Genomic DNA, 25,039 nt, shown 5'->3' on the forward strand with positions numbered 1-25,039 from the left:
ATTTCTCCAGTATAATTGTGCATTGCTGAAGGCGCTACACAAATTGCCAGTTCACCTGTGGGTATAGTAAGTAAAACCTGGCTGAATATATTGTACATGGGAGAGAAGATCACACAAACAACCATTTGATGAATATAGTAAATGAGTGAATGACTAATATATCTGGTGAATCTGGCCAGGACGCTGGAGAAATTCCCGTCTCTTTTCTTTAAGTGTTACGGGATCTTTGATGTCGAAATGAAGCGGCTGATGGGACCTCACTTTAATATCTTATCCAAAACACAAATTGCATGTTTCCCTGTGAATCAATGCAGCATAGCCGAGTGTGGACTTGGAGTAATATACAGATTCGGGGAAGAAAAGGGACAAAATACAGTTGAATACATTGGGAATCAGGAAAATGTGCTTTACTAAAGGTTTAGAGCTGCAAAACATTTTTCATTTTCAGCTCTTTCATTTACTGCTGACCATCCATGAAGGAGCTGCTAGTGATTTAATGTGATTTCAAGGCATCAGCAAATATATTTTAGCTACATTAAAGTCACTAGCACACACCATAACACTACCAACCTCCACACAGTAGCTGTGTTGTGTCTGTTAAATAGAGAGTAATGAGTGATTGAGGTTGATTACAAGAAAATAATCTTACTGTTTGGCTCATAAAATCTAAGAGTGAATCTGAGATGAGATTGTTTTATCATCATATAACAATTTGATTTAAAAAAGGAGATGCAGAACGACAAGCACAAGCTTCCCACTGGTGTACTGTGTCTAATTTAGGCCTCTAATACTCTCAATATATACAGCGTTTGTGGGATACTGCTGTGTGCAATTTGCTGCTCTGTTTTACCCACAAAATATCCAGTCAATTCACTTCACAGTATATTCTGTGAAGCGCTTTGAGAAGTCTCGAAGACGTGATAAGGCGCTATATCAATACAAGGATTATTATTATTATATATTGGCTACTGCCATGAGAATTCTCCACCTTTGTGTCTTCCATTTTATTTTTTTTACTCATTTTATCATTTCTCCTGCTTGATTTCAATTATTTTCTTTGCTACGTTTCTGTGTACATGTTGGCTGCCTACATAATCTTCATAATGATCCTTGCATTTGATATAGCGCCTTATCATATCTTTGAGGAGTCTCAAAGCACTTCATAGAATATACTGTAAAGTGAATTAACTGTATATTTTGTGGGTGAAATAATGTACGATTACATTCTGCTATAAGTTCCTTCCAATAAGCTCCATTTCTTTGCTATTTTATTATTTGATAAGAGGATATTTTATTTAGAAATTAATTGTAGATGCACCCACAAAATATCAATTATCTCTTGGTGGTGGTTTGTAATCCAGAGAAAGGCAAGAGGGAAAGCTTCTAATGTCTGCCCTAAATAGCAGCTATTCAGTGGTGACTACTTTCAGTTCAATGGGAAGATTTACGAGGCCTACACACTAGTTATTTACAGTTATCTTTGACTTGTAATCTCAGTGTATGAGCTGGAGGGAGTTGTATGATTCCCAGCAGCTGGAGTCTTTGGTTAGGGTACTGACTTTGTCACTTTATTGCACTCAGAATTTCTTTGCTTCTTGCACTCCTTCCAGCTAAGAGCAATCAAGCAACACAATTTTAACTTGTATAGATTGGTAACTGCTCCAGGGAATCTCTGACTCCCTGGTATGGCCATTTTAAAAACAAGAAACTCGAATACTTACTAGTGATGTGAAAATAAACAGTAATAAAACTCTTGAAATATCGGGGCAATCTAATACAATGAAAGCAATAAATAATACTTTTTTTACATATAACATCTATTTCCCCTATCCTGTCTCTTCTTTCGTCACCGTTTTCATTTTCCTATTTTTCTCTTTTTATTACTTTAAATTTGTTTTACTGTTTCCCCTTAGCTATTTTATCACTTGTATTACCTTCTATGTTTTAAAATGTAACATTGCATATTTTATTTGCTTCATTTTTCTGACCGTCATCGCCCTCCAGTCATACGTGACGTGGAATCCACACTGAAATGCAAGCCAATAATAATAAAATAATAATAATAATGATAATCCTTGCGCTTGTAAATGCCCCTTACATTTGTATTGTACCTCTAACATTGAAATGACCTAAAATATTTCATAGTCACTACTGTTAAATGTAGTGACCAACCAATCTCCCATTGATTCTCTAGTGCATTGTATTTGTGCAATGAGCTGTTCATGCAGTACTTTAGTTGAATGAGATTCCACAGATCCATTTCATTGACCCACTCCTTTCTCAACCGCATTTTGCATTTGTATTTTCACTGGTCCACAGTGTCTATTTCCATTCCTTTCAGAAGGGAACAGTCCAAATCAGACTGAAGGCATGGGCACATGGCGAGTGTTGCATTTCAATGTATTTTACATCATATGAAATAAAGAATTGTTCAGCACAGGAGGCCATTCAAACCATGACGCCTATGCCTCTGCTAATTGTTTCTTTTTAATTGTCCTTTTTCTAATGCCACCTTCCAGCTCTTTCCCCATAATTCCCTAATATTTTGTATTTCTCTATAGTGGTATTGGTTTACAAGCGAAACTAAGCTTGCCAAATATATTTAAATGAAAAGTTATAGCTTTATCAGAGGTCGGAGGACTGCTCAGTGCCAGTCGAACGGAGGCGCTAGGTGGTGGGTTGAGGAGTGAGGAGATCTGCTTGACTGGCACTGGCCTCCTGCTTGTCCCTTGCACCCTCTGCTCCGCCACTGGAGGTCATGCTTTCAGCCACTACTCCCCTTAACTCTGAAAAACTCTCCCTCAATCCCTCTGCTTTGCTCCCTCTTTCCCCTTTTTCAAGTCCCGACTGAAAACCTTCCCTTTCAACTGTACCATGAAGTGAACAACCAACGTTATATGATGGATATTGGTCAGAACACCAATAGAAATTCTATTCTCCATTAAGTGTCATGTCATCTTTAATGTCTACCTGAACTAGCGGGTTCAACGTCTCATCTGACGGATGGCATTTTCAACAAAGCACCAATCCCTTGGACCATGAGTTGGGGTTTCGAACCATAATGTTCTGAATCAGAGGTGAGAGTACTACTAACTGAGCCTGCGTGACAGCATACAAACTTGCTAATTTGTCTAATTTGCAGTATTTCTAAACTGGATTCCTTAATAAAGAAAGCGAGACTGCTTCCAGTACTAGCTTGTTATGCAAACCCATGGGGATTACTTCCGAGCGTACATTTTCATGGGTCAATAGGAATTCAAATAGGATTCTTTATTAAGAAATATTACTAATTAGATTCACACGTGAGTATCTCCAATATTTTTCTACAGCTCACCTCCCATTAAAAACAACTGAAGTGCATGCATTTTGGAGATGGCAAAGCATTAAATAATGACTAGCTTTTTATGTGACAGTATAATTGTTGCACATTTTCACCATTATGATTTTCATTATGTTGAAAAAAAAATCAAAATTCTTGGGGGAAATCATCTGTCGGGAATCTTCATTATTTTGACATTTTCATAGAATAGAAATGTTTGAATCTGAAAAAAATAATTTAAACATCATCTTGAGATTGTTGGATTTTTTTATTGTCACAGCTGAAAGGAATGTATGAAATATAATGTGACGCTGGGCATCCATTTTGCTTTGTCGGTTACTGTTTCAAGTTGTTTAATTGTGATGAACACTTCACTGCACAAGCCTAAACTAAATTGAGTCATGATGTTCTTTACTTCTAAATGCTGGAAAGGGAGTGGCAGAAAAGGTCAGATTAAAGATTCTAGTTTCATGTGAAGCAGTGTTGTGCAAGGGGTGAAAATAATACTGTTTGATAAATTATTCAGATGCAGACAGCAAGAATTCATCATTTCCTGAAACATAAGAAAATAAATAGTCTAGGATAACATAAGCTAAAAATAAAGTGTTAATGGCCTTTGTGATTATGCTTGCTCAGAAGCCTTAGATATGCATGAGTTGTGAGCATGTGCAGTTCCTTATGTAAGTTACAATCAGCGATGCAGCTACTTGCGTCTGGGTACATTTTAATCTTTCTTTAATTTTCCCTTTGTGGGTCTGTGTGTCATAGCAACCCCAAATTCAATATCAGCAGGTCTAACCAAATCAACAATCACCTTCACATCTTAGGTGTCAACCTAGCTCAGTTGGTAGCATTCATGCCTCCAAGTCAGGAAGTTGTGGGTTCTAGCCCTGTGTTGGGACTTTGAGTTCACAGTCCAGCCTGACGCTCTGGAATCTGGGAAAGCACTGCATTGTCAGAGATACGCTGAGGTCCGTATCTGGCTGCTTAGATGGATGTTAAAGATCCCATGGCATAACTTGCAAAGAGAAGGGAGTTTCCTGGACAACAATTCTCCAGATAGTCATTCACTGCATCGCAGTTTGTGAAACATGCTGTGCACAAATTGGCTGCTGCATTTGCCTAGAAACTGCACAGTCACTTTTCTGTACAGCCTGTGAAGTGCTTGGAGGTGTCCTCCCATGTGTGATAGGTGCTACATGAAATATAAGGCTTATTATTACAAATAATCCCTCATCGAAATGCAATGTGTGTGTGTTATATACAGTCCTGGTGAGGAGAACACATCGTCAGTTTTTACACACTGATTCGCCTCTGCTATTAGAAAAAAAATCAAATTATTAAACAGAAACAGTGTAACACAAGAACAGCACACTTACTCATCACCCCGTGAAAATCCACAACTCCTCTGCAAATAAATATCAATAGATTTTCCAATTATTTTACCTTTTCGTGTTAAACCAGTGTTTTGCAAATGTTAACAATTAGTCATTGGGAAATTGAAAACATTTTACAATATTTCATAATGTTTACATTGATTGGAAAATTACATTTTACTGATGTGACACAAACTCATTATAGCTGTGAGTCAGTTCAAGTGTGCAAAAGATCTCCTCTACAGGAGCACAAATATGAAGGTCACCCTTCAATCTGAAGAAGTCTTTCAGTCAGAAATGTAAGACCTTGTCAGTTCACAGGCTTCCAGCCAACATCTAAGATGTCACAAATACAGCTGAAAATTTATTGCCACTGTATGAAGCAAACTATGATCTACTGCCAACAAGATTGCAAGTAAAAAAAAATCTATGCATAAAACAACCATATTTTATTGAGAAACGCAGTTTCCTACTTGGATATATTGTTCTTGTAATAAATTTCCATGTACAGTTACCGAGCTCATGTGAACAAATCAATTCTAAAAATAGACCACGAATAGCGAGAGCGGTTCTGCTCTGAAATACAACCATTTTCTATCCTGCAATTTAGCGACCTGTGGGGTCCGTTCTGGAAAACTAAAAGAGATGGAGAAAATGAAAGGAAGCCGCGAGCTTCTATTTCTTTTTCGTGTCAGCTTTGCTCAGTTTTCCTCTAGTTTAAAGATTATGGGTTCAAGGCTTACGTCAGGGCTTCTTGCTCACAGTCCAAGCTGACTCTCCAGTGCAGTGTTAAGGGAGCCACTGTATTGTCAGAGGTGCCATTCTTCGGATGAGATCTGAATCCAATGTCCCATCTCCCTGTTTTTTTGCAAACAATCCTGCACATAATGTGATCATTCAATTCATGACTGTTTGTGGGATCTGATGTGTGCAAAATGACAAGCATGTTTGCTTGCAAAATACACAGTTACCACACTTGACAATTCCTTGTGAGGATCTTTGAAACATTTTGGTGTTATAGACATATCAAATGCAAGGATTATTAGCATTCTCTTCTGTACTCTTTCTCTTTACAGATGCTATCTGCTAGTGCAGTGCATTATGCCATTTCGTGACTCAGGGCTAATTTTCTGCATCTGGTTTTATTGAGTTTCTCATCCATGTCGGGAAAGGTTTGATATCCATCTTGCATATGTGATCTGCACCAGGTGGTGCAGTATCGAATGTTTAACAGAAGTGTAAGCAGGCAGCTACAGCTATGATACTGCCTCACAGTGCTGTTCATTGAAAAGGAAAGTTAACGTCCATGCCTACTCAAACCCATGCACGAGCCTCTGTTTGCTGAGGACGACTTGCCTTTATATGGTTTGTTTTGCTTGAAAGAAAGTTCAAAGAGCTTTGACCCGATGAGCATGGCAGATGTGATTGGCATCAACCAAGAAAAATATTTCAAGGATGTAGATCAAAAGCATGGTGGAAGAAATGTGATTTTAGGATATCTGTAATGGTAAAGAGGGAGGTAGCATGATAAACTGGTTTTGGAAGAGAGTTCAAATGCAAAACAATACAAATTTACATTTATATAGTGACTTTCACATCAGAAGGATGTCCCAAAGTGTTTGACAGCTCTGGTGTGGCTCCCGAGCAGAGTGTGGGAGGCAAGGGGTTGGGAGAGGGAAGATGACTGAAAGCATGGTCAGAGACGAAGGTATTGAGACAGACCTTGCAAGAGTAGAGTGACTGTAAGATCAGCTGTTAATTCAGCAAAGGAAGTGAAGAGCAAACAATGAACCATAGCCGGAACAGAGAAGTGTACAGTCTAGACTTGTAATGATAGAGATTAGCTCTAGCTGATATTAGCTGATAATCAGGAATGAAGAGTGCAGTGTGCTTCACTATCACTATAGGAAAATCGACTCTCAATACCACTATAGTGCCGAGCTCATATTTAGATATTCTTGCGTTGGACCAATGATTATAAATTGAGCATCAGCCACATGTATTAAGGAAAGGCAAGTCAGTGAAACTGATTAAACGGGAAAGATATCATAAATAAATGAAAGACAGGAATGTGAATTTTAAAAAAAAACTAAAAGAATACAAAAGGGGCAAAGCAGAATAAAGCACATGAACAGAAGACTGAGAATGGTCAAATGAGAGATATGATAAAGGACAAACACATTAGATCCTTGGAGATTTCCACCAAAGGAGTTACTGGGAACATACCACACAACAACCAACATATGTGATGTGAGCTCAGGGCAGAGGCAGAGATTTTAGATAAGCTCAAGGGGCTTTAAACCAATACATTCCCAGGATGGATGAACTATACTCAGGGTACTGATAGAGACAATGGAGAACATGTTTGAAGTGCTGTCAAAGAAACCATTATATCTTCCCTTACATTATTGCCGGCTGTTAGCAAACCAAGCAAAGATGTTACACAAATAAACAAAGATATAAACATGCCCAAATTGACAATAAACATTTTAAGAATGTAAATAATTGTAGACTTACGATAATCAGTCAAATCATTTTTCCAATGCGAGTCTGTGGAACTGCAGCAAGTCTTTAAAGTTTGAGGTTTGCATTCTCTTACAATACAATACAAATAAAAAATGTACATTTATATACAGCCTTTCTCGTTGGGAGAAAGTCCCAATGTACTGGACAGTCTAGGGTTTACACCCGAGCTGGGGGTGTGGGGGCTGAGGGGATTGGGAAGGTGAAACTCTTACAAACACTGGTGAAAGATATCCTAGGTACATCTTTTTACACAAGAGTGGCAAAGCAGTATCCACCAGTGTCGAAGTCTCTGAATTTTGAAGTCACTAACATGCGAAGACTCTTTTAGCCTAAGTAGAGATAGTCACCATGAGCAGGAAGCAGGTGAGCCTACAAGATAATTTGTATTTATATTCTTGGTGAGCTTCAGGTTGTATGCATCATTATGTATCTGACAAAAAGGTTGTGGCTTCCTCAAAGCTGTCTGGAGCCATTCCACCTGCAGTTTATTGCTCCCTGCCACTTTAATGGCAGGTTGCCCATTTTGAGTTCTATTGCTGAAAACAGCCAGCAGCTCCTTGTAGTTGGTGAAAGTACAGTTGTTTTGAGCACCAGGGAATAACACAGGAGTAGTTGAGGAGAAAGCAGTGGAGTCCTGTAGCTCAGTGGTTAGAGCACTCGCCTTGCAAGCGAGAGACACTTGGGTTCAATTTCAGGCAGGGTGAAAACTTGGGCAAGTTTCCTTACTCCACATGCCTAATAATAATCCCTCCAAAACAAAACAATAATAAATTGGTCATTTTCAATCCACTGGGTACACTGCTGTGCGCAATTGACTGCCGCGTTTCGCCCACAAATATACGGACAATTCACTTTACAGTGTATTCTGTGAACCGCTTTGAGACGTCGAGAAGACGTGAAAAGCGCTACAACAAATGTAAGGATTATTATTATTATTATTCGAAGCACTGTGGGTTCTCACAGATGAATTGGGAGGTTACATTATCAGCAAAAATAAAGTGAGTTTCAAGAGGAAAGTTGACACCGATTGTTGATCAGCCAAGAGATGTTGGTGTACATTCATTTCATTTGACAGATCAACATGGGGTTCTGACCTGCTCATAAGATCCAAACTCCTTTCTAAAGTATTTCACATCAAGGCCACCACATCTAGAAATATGGTTTGGGAAGCTTGTCGTTCAGACATTTCCAGGAACTGCTTTTGTGTCAAAGCGGATGGGTCAGTAGCAGATGGAGCTGGTCTTTCTCAAAGTAGGTTCTTTTTTTTTAATAAAAGGTCTTTTTATAGACGTTGTGAGTTTGAAGAAAGAATAGCATTCGCCTTAGATTGTCAAGGTCTGGGAATTCTGAACTGGTGTCCTACAGTGCAATATAGTATGAATTGTTGAGTTAAGTGACTTTCTTATCAACAGTAGCCAGGCCACTTAGCTTTACCTCCCAACAAACCTATCACTTCTCAAACCGAGTAGAAAAAATGTGGGATGGCACTCTTTGTGAAATAGAGGTCTGGGCAGAAAAGATCTGAAAAGAGAACTGACTTTTTTTGTCTTAAGACAGAGAAATTTATGGGTAAAAGCAGAAATTGGTGGAAAGAATGTTTTATATAAAGGAACATGTTCTCCGATGAACCTGATTTTCAAACTGCAATGTTAGTGCCTTCTATGACATACTTGAGCCAATAGTTAACAGCCACAAATTAACAATGGCCTTAAGCAATCTAAAACAAAGAAATTCACAGAATAAATTTACGCTGGTCCACAGCTCACATGTTTTTGAAAGACAGTTACATTTTAATAGTATACATTTTTTTAACTCTGGAAAAAACACCTGCAGAATTTTGCGAGCATTATTGGATAAATTGAGCTGTTTTGCTCCTCAATTTTGTCATTAACTCTATAAATACTTGGAGAGAATTTTGGGCGTATGGTGTCTAGCCAACAGCAGAACCATTCCACTAATAACAGTAGGATGAATAAACAATGTAACGTACCTTAGTGAATTCGGAAGGGGAAGAAATATTGACTGGGACACTGTGAAAACTGCACATGCCTTTTCTAAATAGTATGACGGGATCTTTAAAATCTATCCCAAACTCCAGCCATATAGGATTTTGGTTTAAGTCACATTGAAAAGACGGCAAACCTAACAATGCAGCACTCTCTCAGCACTGCACTTTGAAAGTCAGCCTAGATTAGGATTCAAATCCTGATGTTGAGCTCGAAGCGAGAAGTGTACTAAAGGGATGCCACTCGGCAGTGCTGCCTGCTCATGCTCACAGAGAAACAACAAAAACAACTTGCATTTACATAGCGTCCTTCAGGCAGGGTAGCGTCTTGGAGATTTTAACAGAGGCAGAGCCTGACATCAAGTCGGGAGAGGGAGAAGGTGACCATAAGCACAGTCGAGGAGGAAGATCTTCAGGTGTGATCTGAAAAAGGGAGAGGAGGGAACAAATTGGAGGGATTAAGAAAGAGAGTTTCAAAATTTCTGGGCATATTGGCGGAAAGCAGGGCCGCTGATGGTGGAGCATAGACGGCAGGGGCATGTAGAAGCCCAGAGCCAGCCAGCTGAGCAGAGGCAGCAGATGGTGGAGTGGAGAGTAAGCAAGTCGGAATGGTAGGGAGGTGCCAGGGGGTGAAAGCATTTGTAGATGAGTGTGAAAATCTTAAAAGAAACCCAGACACTTTGAATGTTTTCCCCATCATTAAAATAACATTCGAGTGTGATCACCAACATTTGTCATTATCGAGTCAGCCAAATGTTAACATTTCAAGCTTTAGAAAGCTGCAGTCACTTAGTCAAATCAGACATGAAGTCTTCTTTTATTTAAAATTATATCAAAGGCATAACATCACTATGAATTGTTTCTGCTTGTCAGTTTATATTATTCATATACTGAAGATTCACTTCCCAGTAAAAGCTGAGATAATTTGTTATGGATGATTTTCTGAACTTGCACCAATTATGAGGCACTTCATCATATTTTCAATGTCTTTAAATTAACTTGCCCACCCGCTCCCATTCTTTGACAATCAAGCAAACAATATTGAGGCCCTGGATAGAAAGAGTCAATGTTAGCAGCAGGTGGTCTGTAAAATCTGTCGAGTTTCATGCAAATTGAAAACGATCTTAACAAGCAGTGATTTGTAGGTTCTCAGACAGAAAGGTGCACTGATCGGAAAAGAAAGTTTAACCTGAGCAATAGTGCAGTGCCTCGAATGAATGTTATTAATTGAGGTGCAAAACTCACTAGGTCAGTCCTCTGAAACTAACGCGTTGATGAATTGATGTGTTACTCGAGAAACATTCTTTGGGATGATCTGAATTAGAAGCATTTCTTGCACTGAAGTGCTAGCAAATCTAAGGGGCACCGCTAGATTCCAAGTGAATCAGATATAGTTCATAGTGGAAAATGAACACATAACTAAATGTCCTATGAAAAATGGAACATTAAAAAAATGTCATATTGAAATCTCCCATTATGCTAACAATTTCTGTTCTTTCTACTGAATATGGAAGTATATAGTGCAGAAATTCTGCATTCTGGATACATTCGGAGGGATGTAAGCTGGCTTCTGCACGTGTGTAGAGTTGAACACAGATGCATCTAATTCCCCATCGATGTAGAGCTGTGCCAATATTCCAATTTTTCTGACCATCTGATTGTTATTGTATTCTGATCCCAGCCTTCATTATAATGTAATCAGACTTTTTCTTTTGTAAAAATATGTTTCACTCTTTAGTGCATGAGGTCATGTAAAATTATGGATGTCAGTTTGACCCAACAACACCGACACATTCCCTCATAAACCCTCACACCCACCCCCTATTAAGCAGGTGTTTATTTTTTGTATCTTCTATTTTGAAATGGAAATGCCAATCCTTCAATTTTCAATTGCTCTTTCATGCTGATGCAAAACTAATTAGCTACAATGAGTTTAAGGGATTTTGAACTCTAAAACCAATCTCATGTTGTCACACTGCTTTCAGTGCAGTTCAAACCAACTCTGTGGCTGCATTGTCAGCACTGCACTGGAGTCTTTGTCAGAGTGATTGGACTCGTGGAATGCTGGTCTAACTGAGCTGTGGTGTTGAGTTATGACAGTGTCCCACTAACTGGCACCCCACTGCTGGGATCTGCAGGTGTGTGAAGTCAAATTGCCTCCATTGGCAGCTTTGAGCCCAACTAGTGAAGAGGTCAATTTTCAACATATTAATTCCAATGGAAGTATATCTCAAATTGAATATTGCCTCCAATGTGGAGAATAATCTATAAAACTCAGAGAAAGATGTACTCTGATTAAATTGTTTAAGCCGCACAAGTCTCAAATAAACCCTACAAGTGATTCTTGTATTTGTCTATATGAATCTAGAGTCACCTGAAAATGGATAACACTGCAATCTCTGACTGATCAATAGCATCTACTCAGGACAATGGCCATTGATTCATGTCTGCAACCTGGAATTCAAAAGAATGTGTGTGGAACCTTATAACTCCTTTTTTTTAAAGTGCAATTTCTTACAATGTTAGGATTTAGTGAAGTGCTTCAGCTTTTAATCCAAACTACAAATATAACTCCAGATATTTAAACTGTTGTGAAACATTTCCCTTCTTAGAATAATTCCAATCTGCTCACCCCAGATATTAAATGATAGGAGCAGAGAAAAACTATTTAGCCCAATATTCTATCTTCCTGATACTTCAGCATATCCCTCTCTTAATTTTATTTTTCCTCCACAAAAATATGGAAATACATTTATGTTATATGCTTCAATAGTCTTTCCCGGTAACATATTTTGTGTGCCTATTTCCATCTGCCTGGATTCGCTATTTACTCTAATTGCCTGATCTTTAAATGATATCCCCTCATCTTTGCACCCTTTCTCAGTGTGATGTGGTCACATGTGAGTGAATGTCTTAATGTCAGTTTCATCACTGAGTCGTATGTTGCTGAACAAACAGTTTACCAAACGCATGCATTTAAGAAATGCTTAAACAAATATATGAATTTAATTGTTTCTGAAAGCAAAATCTAGTTTAAAATAACATTTTCTGTGTTTTCCAAACACAATATTTCTCTGCATTTCTTTGCTTTACAATCAAAGGCCTTGCAAGTGAATAAGGTTGAAATACAGCACTTTGTGGTCTTTGACCTAGAAGGTTAGAAGGCAACTGGATTGGAGTTCACCACAGTACAGCAGTGTTTTCTCTAAGGAGATGCTGACTGTAGGTTTATACGAAAACCAATACTCCTAAGAGAAAATAATGTATTGCTGTATGTTGAAACCACAACCAGAACACATCCTTACCCACTGATGTTGCTTTACCCTTCCACCCTACTGGGTACTAATAAGGCACTTAGCTCTTGTTGAATGTTGCCCCAAATCCCTGTTGAATAGTGTCAAACCATTCAGTTTCTACTTCTTACTCCAGTGACTTTTCCGACGGACTACTTAGCCTCAGGTGCCATTTTCTCCCCGATGATTCCTTGTAGATTCCGAGTCAGCGAGACACTTCTGAGAGTTGAATTGACCGGATCTTATGACAAGAGTCAAAATGTTATTGAACTGTACTGCCTAAGCATGGATTTTAAAGTGAATTATAGAGCTTGCTCTTTGATTTTATTGAGGGCAGCAAGGCCATCCATACATGCTAATTCAGAGTTCTTCAAATACATTGCAATGGGTTAAAGGGACATTACCGTCGCAGTGATGAGTTTTCAAGAAGCTTAGCTCCTGGGTTGGCTAAGGGAAACCACTTGAGAGCACATTATGTACAGGCGCCAGAGTTTCTTTCACTGTAGACTCTTTCAATATGCTTTTTTTCCCCCATTTTTATCTTAATAAAACCAGAAAAAATAATGAAATAGCTGTCTGACAATGCCATCAAATGTCATCATTTCATTTATGCAGTGAAAAGCTGAGCTTCACAGATTAGAAAGTTCCTCAGATCAATCCCCTGTCTGTGCTGCTAACTGATCTCAGCTGGGGTGGCAGCTGGGAAGCTACAACATGGCCTCAGTGTTATTTAGGTAGGGAAAAATCCTATCTGGGCATAACTCTGTTGGTTGAGCCTCTGATGTGGGAGCAGAAGGTTCTGAGTTTGAATCAGAGTGGGTGCATTCACTCCTTCACCCAGATTGATATAATGAGTAAGGATTAGTTGCGGTTGTGATGCACCAGTGGCTGGATATTATCCCGACATTCATTGTCATTCTTCACATGTGAATAGCGGCCAATTGGGCGCGATAATAGGGACAATGAGCTTTTTAGTCGTACACTAGTTTAAGGAAAAGAAAGGTGTTGAACTGCCTGCAGAGGGGAAGCTATAGAGGTGTACGAAATGTCAAATGGAATCAGAAACGTAAACCTATAACGATACTTTTGGATGCATCAAGACAGTAGAAAAAAGGGACATAGATTTAGAGTTGGAAAGGGCAATTTCAATTTTAGGAAGTTTTTCTTTGTTCAGAGATAATTAACAACCTGAATATGTTACCAGGAAGAATGCTTGGGCACATTTAAAACGCTGCTTGCTGCTGTGATGGGAGGATGGTATTCTGGAGGCATGAGATCAGGCTGATGGCCTTCTTCATCCAAACGGACCTTGTGATCTTTAGGAGAAAACCTATCACACAAATTAAAAGGCCCTGTGTCTCCCTAAGCTACAATGCAAACAAAAATTATAGGGGTGCAAAGTGTGGTGTTCCTAAGTGCGTAGTTCATTATCAATTAGTCAGAAATGAAGTTGAAACCTGGTCTTATAACATATCCTTAACAACAGGAGTGAACCCATTCCTCCCCAAATTCTGTTGAAAATTCATCCATTTGTTCTGAGGATACCATGACTGCACCAGTTGGGGGCTGGAACTTTAGTAATGCTGCATGTGAGCAAGCCACAATTTGGTGTCTGCAAATAGCAACCTCTTGGGGTGCATAAATATATGGACCAGTGCATCTCAGTTAAATTTAACATGTGAAAAAAAAAGGTTAAGACAGCAAAATATGATTCATTCAATATTACTGGCGTCAGAGCTTTTTACATTTAAACACTTAACCCCTCACCACTGTGGTCGCAGAGACCATATTCTTCAAGATCATGTTCTTTTTTAATACTGATGTCCTGCAGCTAGAATGTGCTCCTGTTATTTTGCTCACAATTCAAAATTCACACTCCAGTTCAGTGCAGGTGGTAGGGGGATTGGGAGGTTGCTGTTGGAGGTGCTGTCCATTTTATAAGAACTTACTGTACTGGCCTGCCTCCTAGGAATGTTCTGTTTAAGCCTGACTGGAATGTTTTTAAAGGATAAGTGAATCACACTGTGAAACGCTGCCACAAATAGACAAATAAGCAAGTGGTTAGCTAGAAGAATTAAACACATAAAGCGGACTGGAAGAAACTAGCATGAAACATCTGGGTGCTCCCATAACATTTTTTAAAAACAAATCCTACATTATTCTTGCATTAATTTCAGCAATCAACAGGGCTTTGAGCGAAAACCCATCTTCCTGGCTTTATGGCACAAAAATCATCCTCGCATTCAATATAGAGCCTTTCATGGAATGCTTTGGTCTGAATTCTGATTTCAAACTTTTCTGTCCATCTTGGATTCACAAATACTTTTCAATCCCAAGCTAGTGTTTGGATAGTGTTGAATTAATTAAGTATCCTATTTGTAGCTACGCTCAATCGCCAACTCTGCAATGAGGAACAACAAATGGAGAACTGAAGTCTTTGGGCATAAACAATGTACTGAAGCCAAGGGGAGTGGGGAATAATTATCACCAATGATAATTATAAAATAAAGTTGACTTTCTCTCCCCTGTGTACAACTGTGATTACTTCTCATCAGGTAGAGAAAACAGTCAGTGAATTATTTTTGTTGTATTAAGCATGAAAGGGACATGTTTTTTTCCAATGCAATTATGTGTTTTGACATCATTGCATTGAAAAAAAATCACTGTGTTGAGTGTTTGGCAAATAAAGTGGGCTTTCTGTGGATCATTGTCCTTTAACGGGAATTTGCTGAAAAAAGAATCTGTTCTGTTTACTGCATGAGTTTCTATTGAAGGTTGGTAATGTCATTATTTCTTCAGTTATTATATGAAGAAAACAAGGCAGATACTGGTCAGAAAATTGTTGACATAACTCTGTGAACATCATGGTGCAGAAAGAAAAAATCTTTTACGGTGTTCAGAGAAACAGAATCGTACCTGTGGGAATTGGTACTTCAAATTGAAATATTTTACACTCCTATCATATTGTAGGTTTTATAGCATTAGGAAACAGTAATCATACGCTCTGTCAGCAGTTAAAATAGCAACTACTTTCTGAACATTCAACGCCTTGAAACCTAAAAAAAAGTACAAAGTTTATCAAAATAGCTACTATATTCTAACTTGCATTGCTGTCACGTAAAATACCAAAACAATAATAATAATAATAATAATAATAATAATAATACATGCATTTGGTGTAGCGCCTTTCATGTCAGGAGGAAGCCTCTAAGTATTTCAGAGATTTATTGTGAAGTGGAGTGACTGTGTATTTTTAGGTGGATGGTGCAATCCATTTGTGCACAACAATGTCCTACAAACAGTCATGAAGTAAATGACCAATTGTTTTATTTTATGAATTGTTGGCCAGGGCACTGGGAGAAACTCCCTTCTCTTTTCAAATAGTTCCATGGGATCTTTAAAATCCAGTTCTGACGAAGGGTCATGGAACCGAAACGTTGACTCATTTTCCTTTCTCCATAGAAGCTGCCTGACCTTCTGAGTTTTCCCAGCTCTCTCTGCTTTTGCTTTGGTTTACCATCTCATCCGAAGGACAGTACCTTCAACAATGTAACACACACCAGCACACACGGCACGAGAGTGTCAAGTTAGACTATGTGAGTTCAGAGACGTGGGACTTGGACACCCTTCAGACTCAGAAGCTAGAGTGCTACCGTATGACCCAGGTTGATGCACAAATTTATCAAAATAACTGGTATATTCCACCTTGCTTTTCTGCATATAAAATATGGAAATAGCCCATGCCCCACTGAGATACGAACCATATATTTGCACCCATAAACTTCCTGGTGACATGCTGAACAGTGTTTATACAGTCCTTTATACATGGAGCAAATAAGGACACAATGGTGGAATTGCTCCCCCTCCTACAGCTGATTTCCAAGCGGAGAACTGTTGACCGCAGATATGGCTCCCAAAGAAGAAGCAGCATAGACCCACCCTGCAGTTACCTGCACAAATGGGTGAAATCTGTTGCTGCATCAGTTTACCAGTGGAATGATGCTAAAATAAATCAACAACAATAACAAATTACATTTGTATGGCGTCTTTCAAGTCGGGAGGACGTCCCAAGGCACTGGAAATCCTGCATCCTCTGCCATAGAAGCAACTCAGATAGTCTCATCAGTTGTGTACTTTTACATAACGTTAATATTGATGCATTTTCTAAGCCTAAAGTTATGCAGTAACAGCATTTTGGTGAAGTTACATCCATTATGCCCATTATTTAGTGTATAATGCAGTAAAATATCTTGATCTGTTAAATTGTTCGTGTGAGTAGTTGTTTTAGTGAAAGGTGTACATTTCAGTATTTTACTTCTGACGCTGCTATGAATTGTCTGCCCATTTGCAGTCATCTCCTTCTAATGTCAATATGGCTTGAGTATCGAAAATTCAATGGATATTATTATCAATTGAATTAGCTGACAATTTGTTCTGTGAAACTTCAGCTAAATGGCAGTGACCAACTTAGTAGGAGATGAAAGGAAATTAAATTCAGTGCCAGATCAGAACTAATAATCATCCTGGCATATAGGACTTTCATGTCAGCAGGATATCTCAAAGAGCTTCTCAGGACACAATAAAGTGTACTGACAGTGTATTTTGTAGACAGAGTCCCAAAGAGAGGCTGTCTGACTTGGAGTTGAGAGTGCTACCGATTGAGCCAGGCTGACACCTAAATACATTAACAACGTTATTCCAAATGCTAGAACAAATTGTAAAATTAAGAATATTTGTACCAACTGTACAAATCTGTGTTCTGGGCACAATAATTGTGGCTTTGGTCATCTTCCCACCACCACCCCCTTTTCCTCCACCCCTCAACTCCAGCCCTCAGCTCAGGTGCAACCCTTGGCTGTCCAGCGCTTTGGGACATCCTCCCGATGCGAAAGGCACTATATAAATGAATTTGTTATTGTTTAATAGATAGAATAATTTATTACTCCAGTTCAGTAAATGGTAAACACATACTGTATTTCAATTCGTTACCATGTAATAATGAAGTTGAAACAGTAACATTGATTGTTAATACCATACCTTGTCCAAACAAATATTTCACAAATTATTTTGCTCAATCAAAGACTAAGACATGTGATTCAGAGGAATAATAATAACAATAATAATTCTTACATTTGATATATCACCTTTCATGTCAGGAGTTAAATTGTTCCACAGGATATACTGTAAAGTGTAGTGACAGTGTATTTTGTTGGCAAATGTGCCCTATTGTGGCCTGAAATGTTTATATGTTTTGCTTTCTTTGTGCTGAAGGCAATTTCTAAACAGGAGCAAAAGAGATGATGGAGTTGATGGCATATATTAAAGCAAGGAGTTGATGGCATATATTATTTTCTAATGTAATATATATTGATATCAAAGCATTACATTAGTATATTTACGCACACACCCTCTTTGTATGTACAATTATATTTGTAACTACAATTTCACAAGTGGCTGAAACCGTACCTCAAAATCATGTAATTTTTCCACAAATTGTGCGAGTAATTTAGATCGTACAAATGTCCTTTTCCGATGAAACGTGCCACAAAGTGAGAAGCATGACTGTCACTTTTATTTGCTGTTATCCTGTTATGGGACTCAAGGTGACCATAGGTGATTATCAAACATTAAAATTGTTGGCACTCTTCGCATGTCCCAAACACTGGATGATTATTTTATTTCATTCAGCAAATCTGGCTCACAGATGCCACATAACATTGCTGATGTGCAAAGTAAAGCCATTATTGGCATTGACAGGATTTCAGGCCCTGGGGCCATGGTACTGCTTTAGCACTGTTAAGTTGCTGTTTAGCTGCTGCAAGCCTTAGGTACATGGAAAGATGCTGACTCTTTCAAACAAAGAGCAAATATTACAGTAATAGCAAAGGAATCCCAAATCCACTTTTAAGGCCACACAAATAATCATTTTTCTGCATATAACATCTTCATGGTGGTGCTTTTTTTGTCCTCAGTGCAATGTAATGTTTCATGGGATATAATTTGGAAATCAAACATAAAATAATAATTGCTGACTATGGTGAACAGTATACAGAGGAATGTCTGATCAGACCACTGCAGTTAAATCAACGTTTCAACTGATTAGATTTAATCAATAAAATGCTTATATTACTTTCAATTAAAATTCAATTCAATTTACAGAAGCATATGGTCAGTAAAGAGTTTCTGAAATGCAATTTAATCTGAATGGTTTCCTGTGTTACTAAAATATTGCAGTTTTTTNAATGAAATTTCATCTCAAGAAAACGATGAAATGAAAATATGGATATTACTTTTATGGAGTTCATATTCCTGAAGAGCTGAGCAATGTATCGCTGATTTAAAAAAAAACTACTTTCCTCTGGCTTTAAACCCAATTAAAGTAACAAGATTCCTGTAGCTTATTGGTTAGAGCACTCGCCTCACAAGTGAGAGAACCTTGATTCAATTCTGGCCAGGGCGAAACATTGGGCAAAACTTACCTAGCAGTAAGTAGGAACCCGCTTGTTAATCAATAAGTGGATTGCTTTTCTGGCAGGAATAATCCCTTCCACAAAAAATAATAATAATTTGGTCACTTAATCCACCACTGTTTGTGGGACACTGCTATGCACAATTGGCTGCCGCGTTTAGTCCACAGAACACACAGTCAATCCACTTTACAGTATGTTCTGTGAAGCGCTTTGAGACATCTCAAAGACATGTCAAGGCGCTATAAAAAATGCAAGGAACACTAAAAGAGTCACTTTACTCCAGGTTTCTTTTTGCTCAGTTTGGAAACTGTAATAAATTGTTACTTCGGTTCGGGATCTTCGGGGAGTAGAAACTGAAACTGAATACAAGTTTAGTTTAACAAGCAGCAGAAGTTTTGATTCTCACACAATTCTTAGGCCACATAGTGATTCAAGGACTGATGGGCTGACAGTTTTGAAAAGTTCTGTTATCTATCATTGCCAGCAAACAGCAACACGCATTGCAGTTAAATCGGGATATGGAGATAGATTTCAAAGTTGGAAATGCTTCGCAACAGTAAGAATCCGTTTCCACAAAAATCATCTCCTTGCTGCCCATCTTTTCTTTACCAGTACATACACAGACAAAATTATACATGTTTTCAACACATACTTTGAATTTGGTAAGAAATATTTTCACCATTATTTCATTTCATATTTGACTTTGAACTCACCTAACCTAGGCTGACACTCCAATGCAGACTTGGAAGGTGGGTCCTATATTGTTGAAGGTGCCGTCCTTCGGATGAAATATTAATGCAAGGTACCATCAGGTAGACTGTTCAGGTGGACATTAAGAAATCCCATGACACTACTCGAAAAGAGAAGGGAGTTTCTCCCAGGATCCTAGTCAACAAATTGAGCCATTAACTTTGTCAGTTTGTTGGATATTGCTATGCCTAAATTGATTGCCGTGTTCATGTACAAAATACACAATCATTGCACTTATAAATCCTGTGAAGTGCTTTGAGATGTCTTTCTGACATCAAAGGCAACATATAAAATGCAACGATTATTAATTCATATGATGGTTTATGTATGGAATGATGGAATTATTTGGACCCAATAATTTTGAAACAATCATAAGATTGTATATGCTTTGGCAATGTTAATGAATCTCAAAAATCAGACATATGTGATAGTTCTGGTCAGAATTATAGAAACTGTATCACTGAAGGAAGCTATCTACTTCTTAAAACGCTGTGGAGTCCTGTTACTTAGTGGTTAGAGCACTCGCCTCGCAAGCGAGAGGACCAGGGTTTGATTCTTGAATAGGGCAAGTTTCCTTATTCCACATGTCTCCGTTTACCTAGCAGAAATAGGAACCTGGTTGTTGGTCGATTGGCAAATTGCTTTTCCGGGGGTAAATCCCTTCAAAAAAATAAAAATAATAATTTGGTCACTAAATCCACGACTGTATGTGGAACATTGCTGTGTGCAATTGATTGCTGCATTTCACCCACAAAATATACAGTCAATGCACTTTACATCATATTCTGTGAAGCGCTTTGCGACATTTCAAAGACATGATAATGTGCTATATCAAATGCAAGGATTATTATTATTGCTACGTATACCAGCTCATCCCCCAGAGCGTTATACTCTAATATCAATTCCTAGCTCAGTTCTTGTAAGCTTTATTTTGTTTCTCTTCAAATATTTATCCAAAATAAGGTTCCATATTTTATTGCAAGAATTTCAAGTATCAATATTTGAAATTCAAATGATTCCACAAGAGTTGAGTGAAGTGAAAATTCAAGGCCTTAAGGGGATCTCAATTTTTTTTCATATAAGTTGTGCCCTCATGGACAGGGAAGGATCTATAGGGATAATATTTCCATTTAAACTTGTATTTGATACATTGATGAATTATGCATCAGTCAAGGTGCTAACTTTAATTTATTTTCTCCTCAGATTCAAGGCCTTTGCCTGATGTCGCCTTGACAGGGAAATGTACGCGGGAATGTGATGAATTTGGCCATTCTGACTCCTGTTGGATGCCAGTGCGCACCTCGCCTGAGAGACGAAAAAAGAATCAACCCAAGCTCTCCACATTCATGCCTGTCACTGAGCGAGGCAGCCAGGAGAAACTGGCTAATGGTACCCCTCAGATTATAGGCGATCGCAACCGCAACCTCCTTAACAAGAGGCTGACTTCATCATATGAGACCTTCAACACAGCTAGCTTTCCTAAAAATGAGGATGCCAACCCTGAAGATATTCCTCTGACACAGACAACAGATTTCAAGCCATCCTCTGTCTCTCAACTCACAAGACGAGAGGTTTATCTGTGAGGAAGCTCATTCAGTGATCATTTAAAATTGCAGCAAATTAGGTACACAAGTCAAAGGGGAAAATTATAACATCAGTCAGGACATCGATAAAAGGGGGCTGCCAAAGAGATATATCAATGTCTGCTGTTCCTATCTCCTCATCTGGTATTTGACCATATGCCTGACAGTTCTGTAAATTGTAGTAATAATTTCAGCTAGCCAGTTACATGCATGCTCTCTCTACTTGCCCTGCCCTCCTCCCCCCTCCCCACACACAAAGCCACATAATGAATTTTATAAATTAATAGGTTGCAAATGTATATAAGGGGGAAATGTAATCAAAGGATCACAGCAGAAGAGTAGTACAGCATCAACGTCTATTATCAAATGTTACTGTCTCATTGTTTTGAAGCATGATTTCAATTCCAGGGTGTGGATTGCCATGTGTTTTGTGAAACTTTCACTGAAAAACTAATGCTTGATTTGGATGATGGGCCAGTGTAGAATTTTCGAATGTAGTACAAGACGAATGCATTCAGATGGGGAGGGGGGAGGGGGGAGGGAAGATACTCCTGTTATCATTTGGTGAACTACTGCTGCTTCAAGTACAGTACTTTGATGTGTATATTTAAAGTATGTTTTGTTTCTGGCATCTTATAAGCCTTTTGGAGACGTTGCTGAAACAAAGTGAAAGACATAGGGAATGTGGATATCCAGTTTCTGTGTTGAATGCTAACATTACAGATAGACCTGGGTGAAAGGCACCGAGGAAATCTTGTACACATCTGGAAAGAGAAAATAAAGAGAAACAAAATGGAAAATGCAGGAATGTGGATTTCCTATTTCTGTGTTGAATGCTGACATTATTGGTCTACCTGGGCCAAAGGGACCGAGGAAATGTTGTACCCATCTGGAAAGAGAAAATAAAGACAAAACTACAGCAACTGTCCCCTTTGTATAAGAAATACAAATCGGGCTCATCCAATATCACTATTGCATTGCTGAAGACATCAGGACATAAACAGTCATAGATGCAGAGACTGAATTATGGGGCTTGTACAAGGAGCAATTGATACATTTATCAGGGACATCACTCTTTGAACCTGAACTCAAATGTAGCTGATCTGCAAACTAAGGACTGTTTAGTAAGTGAATACGAGTTCAAAATGATGTACTTCAGAAGACCTGCTGTATTATGTTGCTCTTGGGTTGTACAGTGAATGCAACACAATGCCAATTACAGACAATATAAATGTCATGGTTTAGTTTGACTTCTGCAAAATAAGCAAGCACTGTAATACTGGACATTTGATGGAAACCCTGTGGTTGTATCCTGGTTAAATAACAGACCCATGCAAGCTCTTGTTCTCATCATTCAGGAGGTAATTCTATACTCATAAAAAATATAGAATATGCCAGCCTAAATATCTTATTACACTATTATATTAGTGTGGATATATTTAAGAATTATAATTTGCTCAGGAAGGACAGTATTCTTTGGAAGACTCCTCTGTATTACATTTCTGGTATCGAACACATGCTGGAAGATTTCAGTGGGCAAGCATGTTCTAAGTTTACCTCAGCTGCAGCATTGATTAGGTCATTATCACAAGGACTGTTATAGCACATATTGATGGTTCGTATAATTTCTGTACTTCACTGAAATTATTTAGCTATTTCAATGGCATCGAAGTTTTAACAGACAAGAATACCGTACAGTTAAGACAAGCTGGAGCCCAGACTGTGAATCTGGACTTGAGATTCTTAGACCTTGGGCACTAAGAGAATGAACTGAAGTGACACTGATTTGACTTAAATATATATTCCATGGGGTAAGAATGCTTAAGAACCAACACTATCCTGAAAGGTCAGCAGCATATCATCTAGTCTGTTTGGAGATCAGCAGTTCAATAAGATACACCAAACTAAAGTGAACGCTTTTTGCTTAATCACAAAGTTGTTATTTAAAGAAAGGAAGGAGAGATGAAAACCAAAGTTCAAAGATGTGAACTTCAAAGTGGCATGCAAGACAAAACCTGATGTTGCTTTGGTAAAGTTTGGACAAAGTACAGCTTTTGGTAGAATACAATGCTTTTCATAATATGCATAGACTTATTTAAAGTTGTAGCAGCTTGAATATTGGTCAATTAATCAATAAATACTTGTTGCACCCTTTGCTTACCTGGTACCTGATGTCTTTCACTGTTTTACTGTATCTTTTTCCGTGATGTTTCGGCCGCGGATAGGAATATTTCTTATGATACTTGGCACTTGAATGATCTGATGTAATCCTGTGTAATCATGGTACAATTGTGTCAAAACAGTGGAGGCTATGATATAAATACTGTACAATGCAAGTCCAGATATTGGTATAGTCAATAATGGATCAGATATTGTTCTATATTATTATTTGAATGTTCCAATACCTGTGTCACTTCTATTTAACAGTGAGGTACAAGACTTCTTAACAGTGCCGGTTATGTACATACAGAAAGTATTTGTTGTCAATGGTTGTTCCCGTAAATTACAGATATATACATATGTATTTTTATTGCACGTTACAAAAACAAAATAGCATTCACTAAATGTAAAGTTAATTTCTTTAATGCTAGTGACTGTAGCTTATTTTCTTTAACTGTGAATCTGAAGCTAATTGGTTCACTTACATTTCTAGCCCCTTTTTATAGGAAGTTTAGCTCTATTTTCCCAGACAACTAAACCAACCCTTGTTAACTGATTAATTCATTAACAAATAATGTAGCCTCTCATTACACACAGCATTTGAAATGAACATGCATCTATACAGAGTGGAATTCTCTCCACAGTAATAACTTCCACATACATTTGACATGAAAAGTGAAAAAAAAATGAAAAGGACTCATGAGTAATCCTGGTTTATGGATTAGGTGCAGGTAGAGTCAAACAGCTCATAGTCCAGGCTGACAATCCAAAACAGTGCTGGGAGGGCACCACATTGTCGGAGGTGTTGCCTTCAACTAAAACATTAAACTGAGGTCCCGTCTGCCTTTTTAGGCGGACATTAAAGATCCCATGATTCTATTTGTAAAAAGGAGAGAGTTTCTTCTGGTGTTATGACCAATAATCCCCTCAATAAAAAAAGGTTGTTCACTTCATGGCTATTGATGGAACATCGCTGAATGAAAGTTGGCTGCCACATTTATGTGCAAAATACAGTAACTACACTTTACAGAAAATTCTGTGAAGTGTTTGAGAACTTTCAGTATGATAAGGTGCCATATTAAGTGCAAGAATTATTATTATTAATAATAAACAATGTTTCAAAAAAGTTTTCCAGGTTTGTTGTGGCATGATGCTGGATTGAACATCTTACTTAAATATTTTATTTGAATTTTGATATAACCTATTGACATAATTTGCTGCATTGTATTTAGAGTGCTCAAATAAACAGAATGAATGCAAACTATGAAACTGTGCCTTTATACCTAGTGGTATAAATAACATTTGATCTGTTACTGGGGAGAAACCTGAGGTAACATTACAAATTGATGCCAGGCAGATTTGTGTTGTCATTAGCCCTGTATTTGGATTTTCAATAAAATATAAAGACTATGATATAGAAAATTTAATATTTTCTTATATCAGATTCAAGGCCATATGAAAAGAAAGTTATGCAAATAGAGTGAAATTGGGATGGCGGATAATTTATTTTTCCTCCTGGTCCATAGTGTCATTTTAGTGCTTAGATCGAAAGTACCT

The 25,039-nt window shown here is 38.1% G+C and overlaps 1 protein-coding gene across 2 annotated transcripts in view; it reads left to right on the plus strand.

Moving 5' to 3' along the window:
- Positions 1 to 23,479, plus strand: part of pcdh7b (protocadherin 7b) — a 213,493-nt gene extending 190,014 nt beyond the window's left edge. For both annotated transcript variants that reach the window (XM_042341224.1, XM_042341217.1), the window contains exon 4: positions 20,943 to 23,479. In XM_042341224.1, coding sequence (XP_042197158.1) covers positions 20,943 to 21,322 — 380 coding nt within the window. In that variant the 3' untranslated portion in view covers positions 21,323 to 23,479. The remainder of the gene's footprint in view (positions 1 to 20,942) is intronic.
- Positions 23,480 to 25,039: the final 1,560 nt, after the last annotated feature.

The sequence above is a fragment of the Callorhinchus milii genome, unplaced genomic scaffold, assembly GCF_018977255.1.
Source record: "Callorhinchus milii isolate IMCB2004 unplaced genomic scaffold, IMCB_Cmil_1.0 Scaffold1, whole genome shotgun sequence".
Taxonomy (NCBI): domain Eukaryota; kingdom Metazoa; phylum Chordata; class Chondrichthyes; order Chimaeriformes; family Callorhinchidae; genus Callorhinchus; species Callorhinchus milii.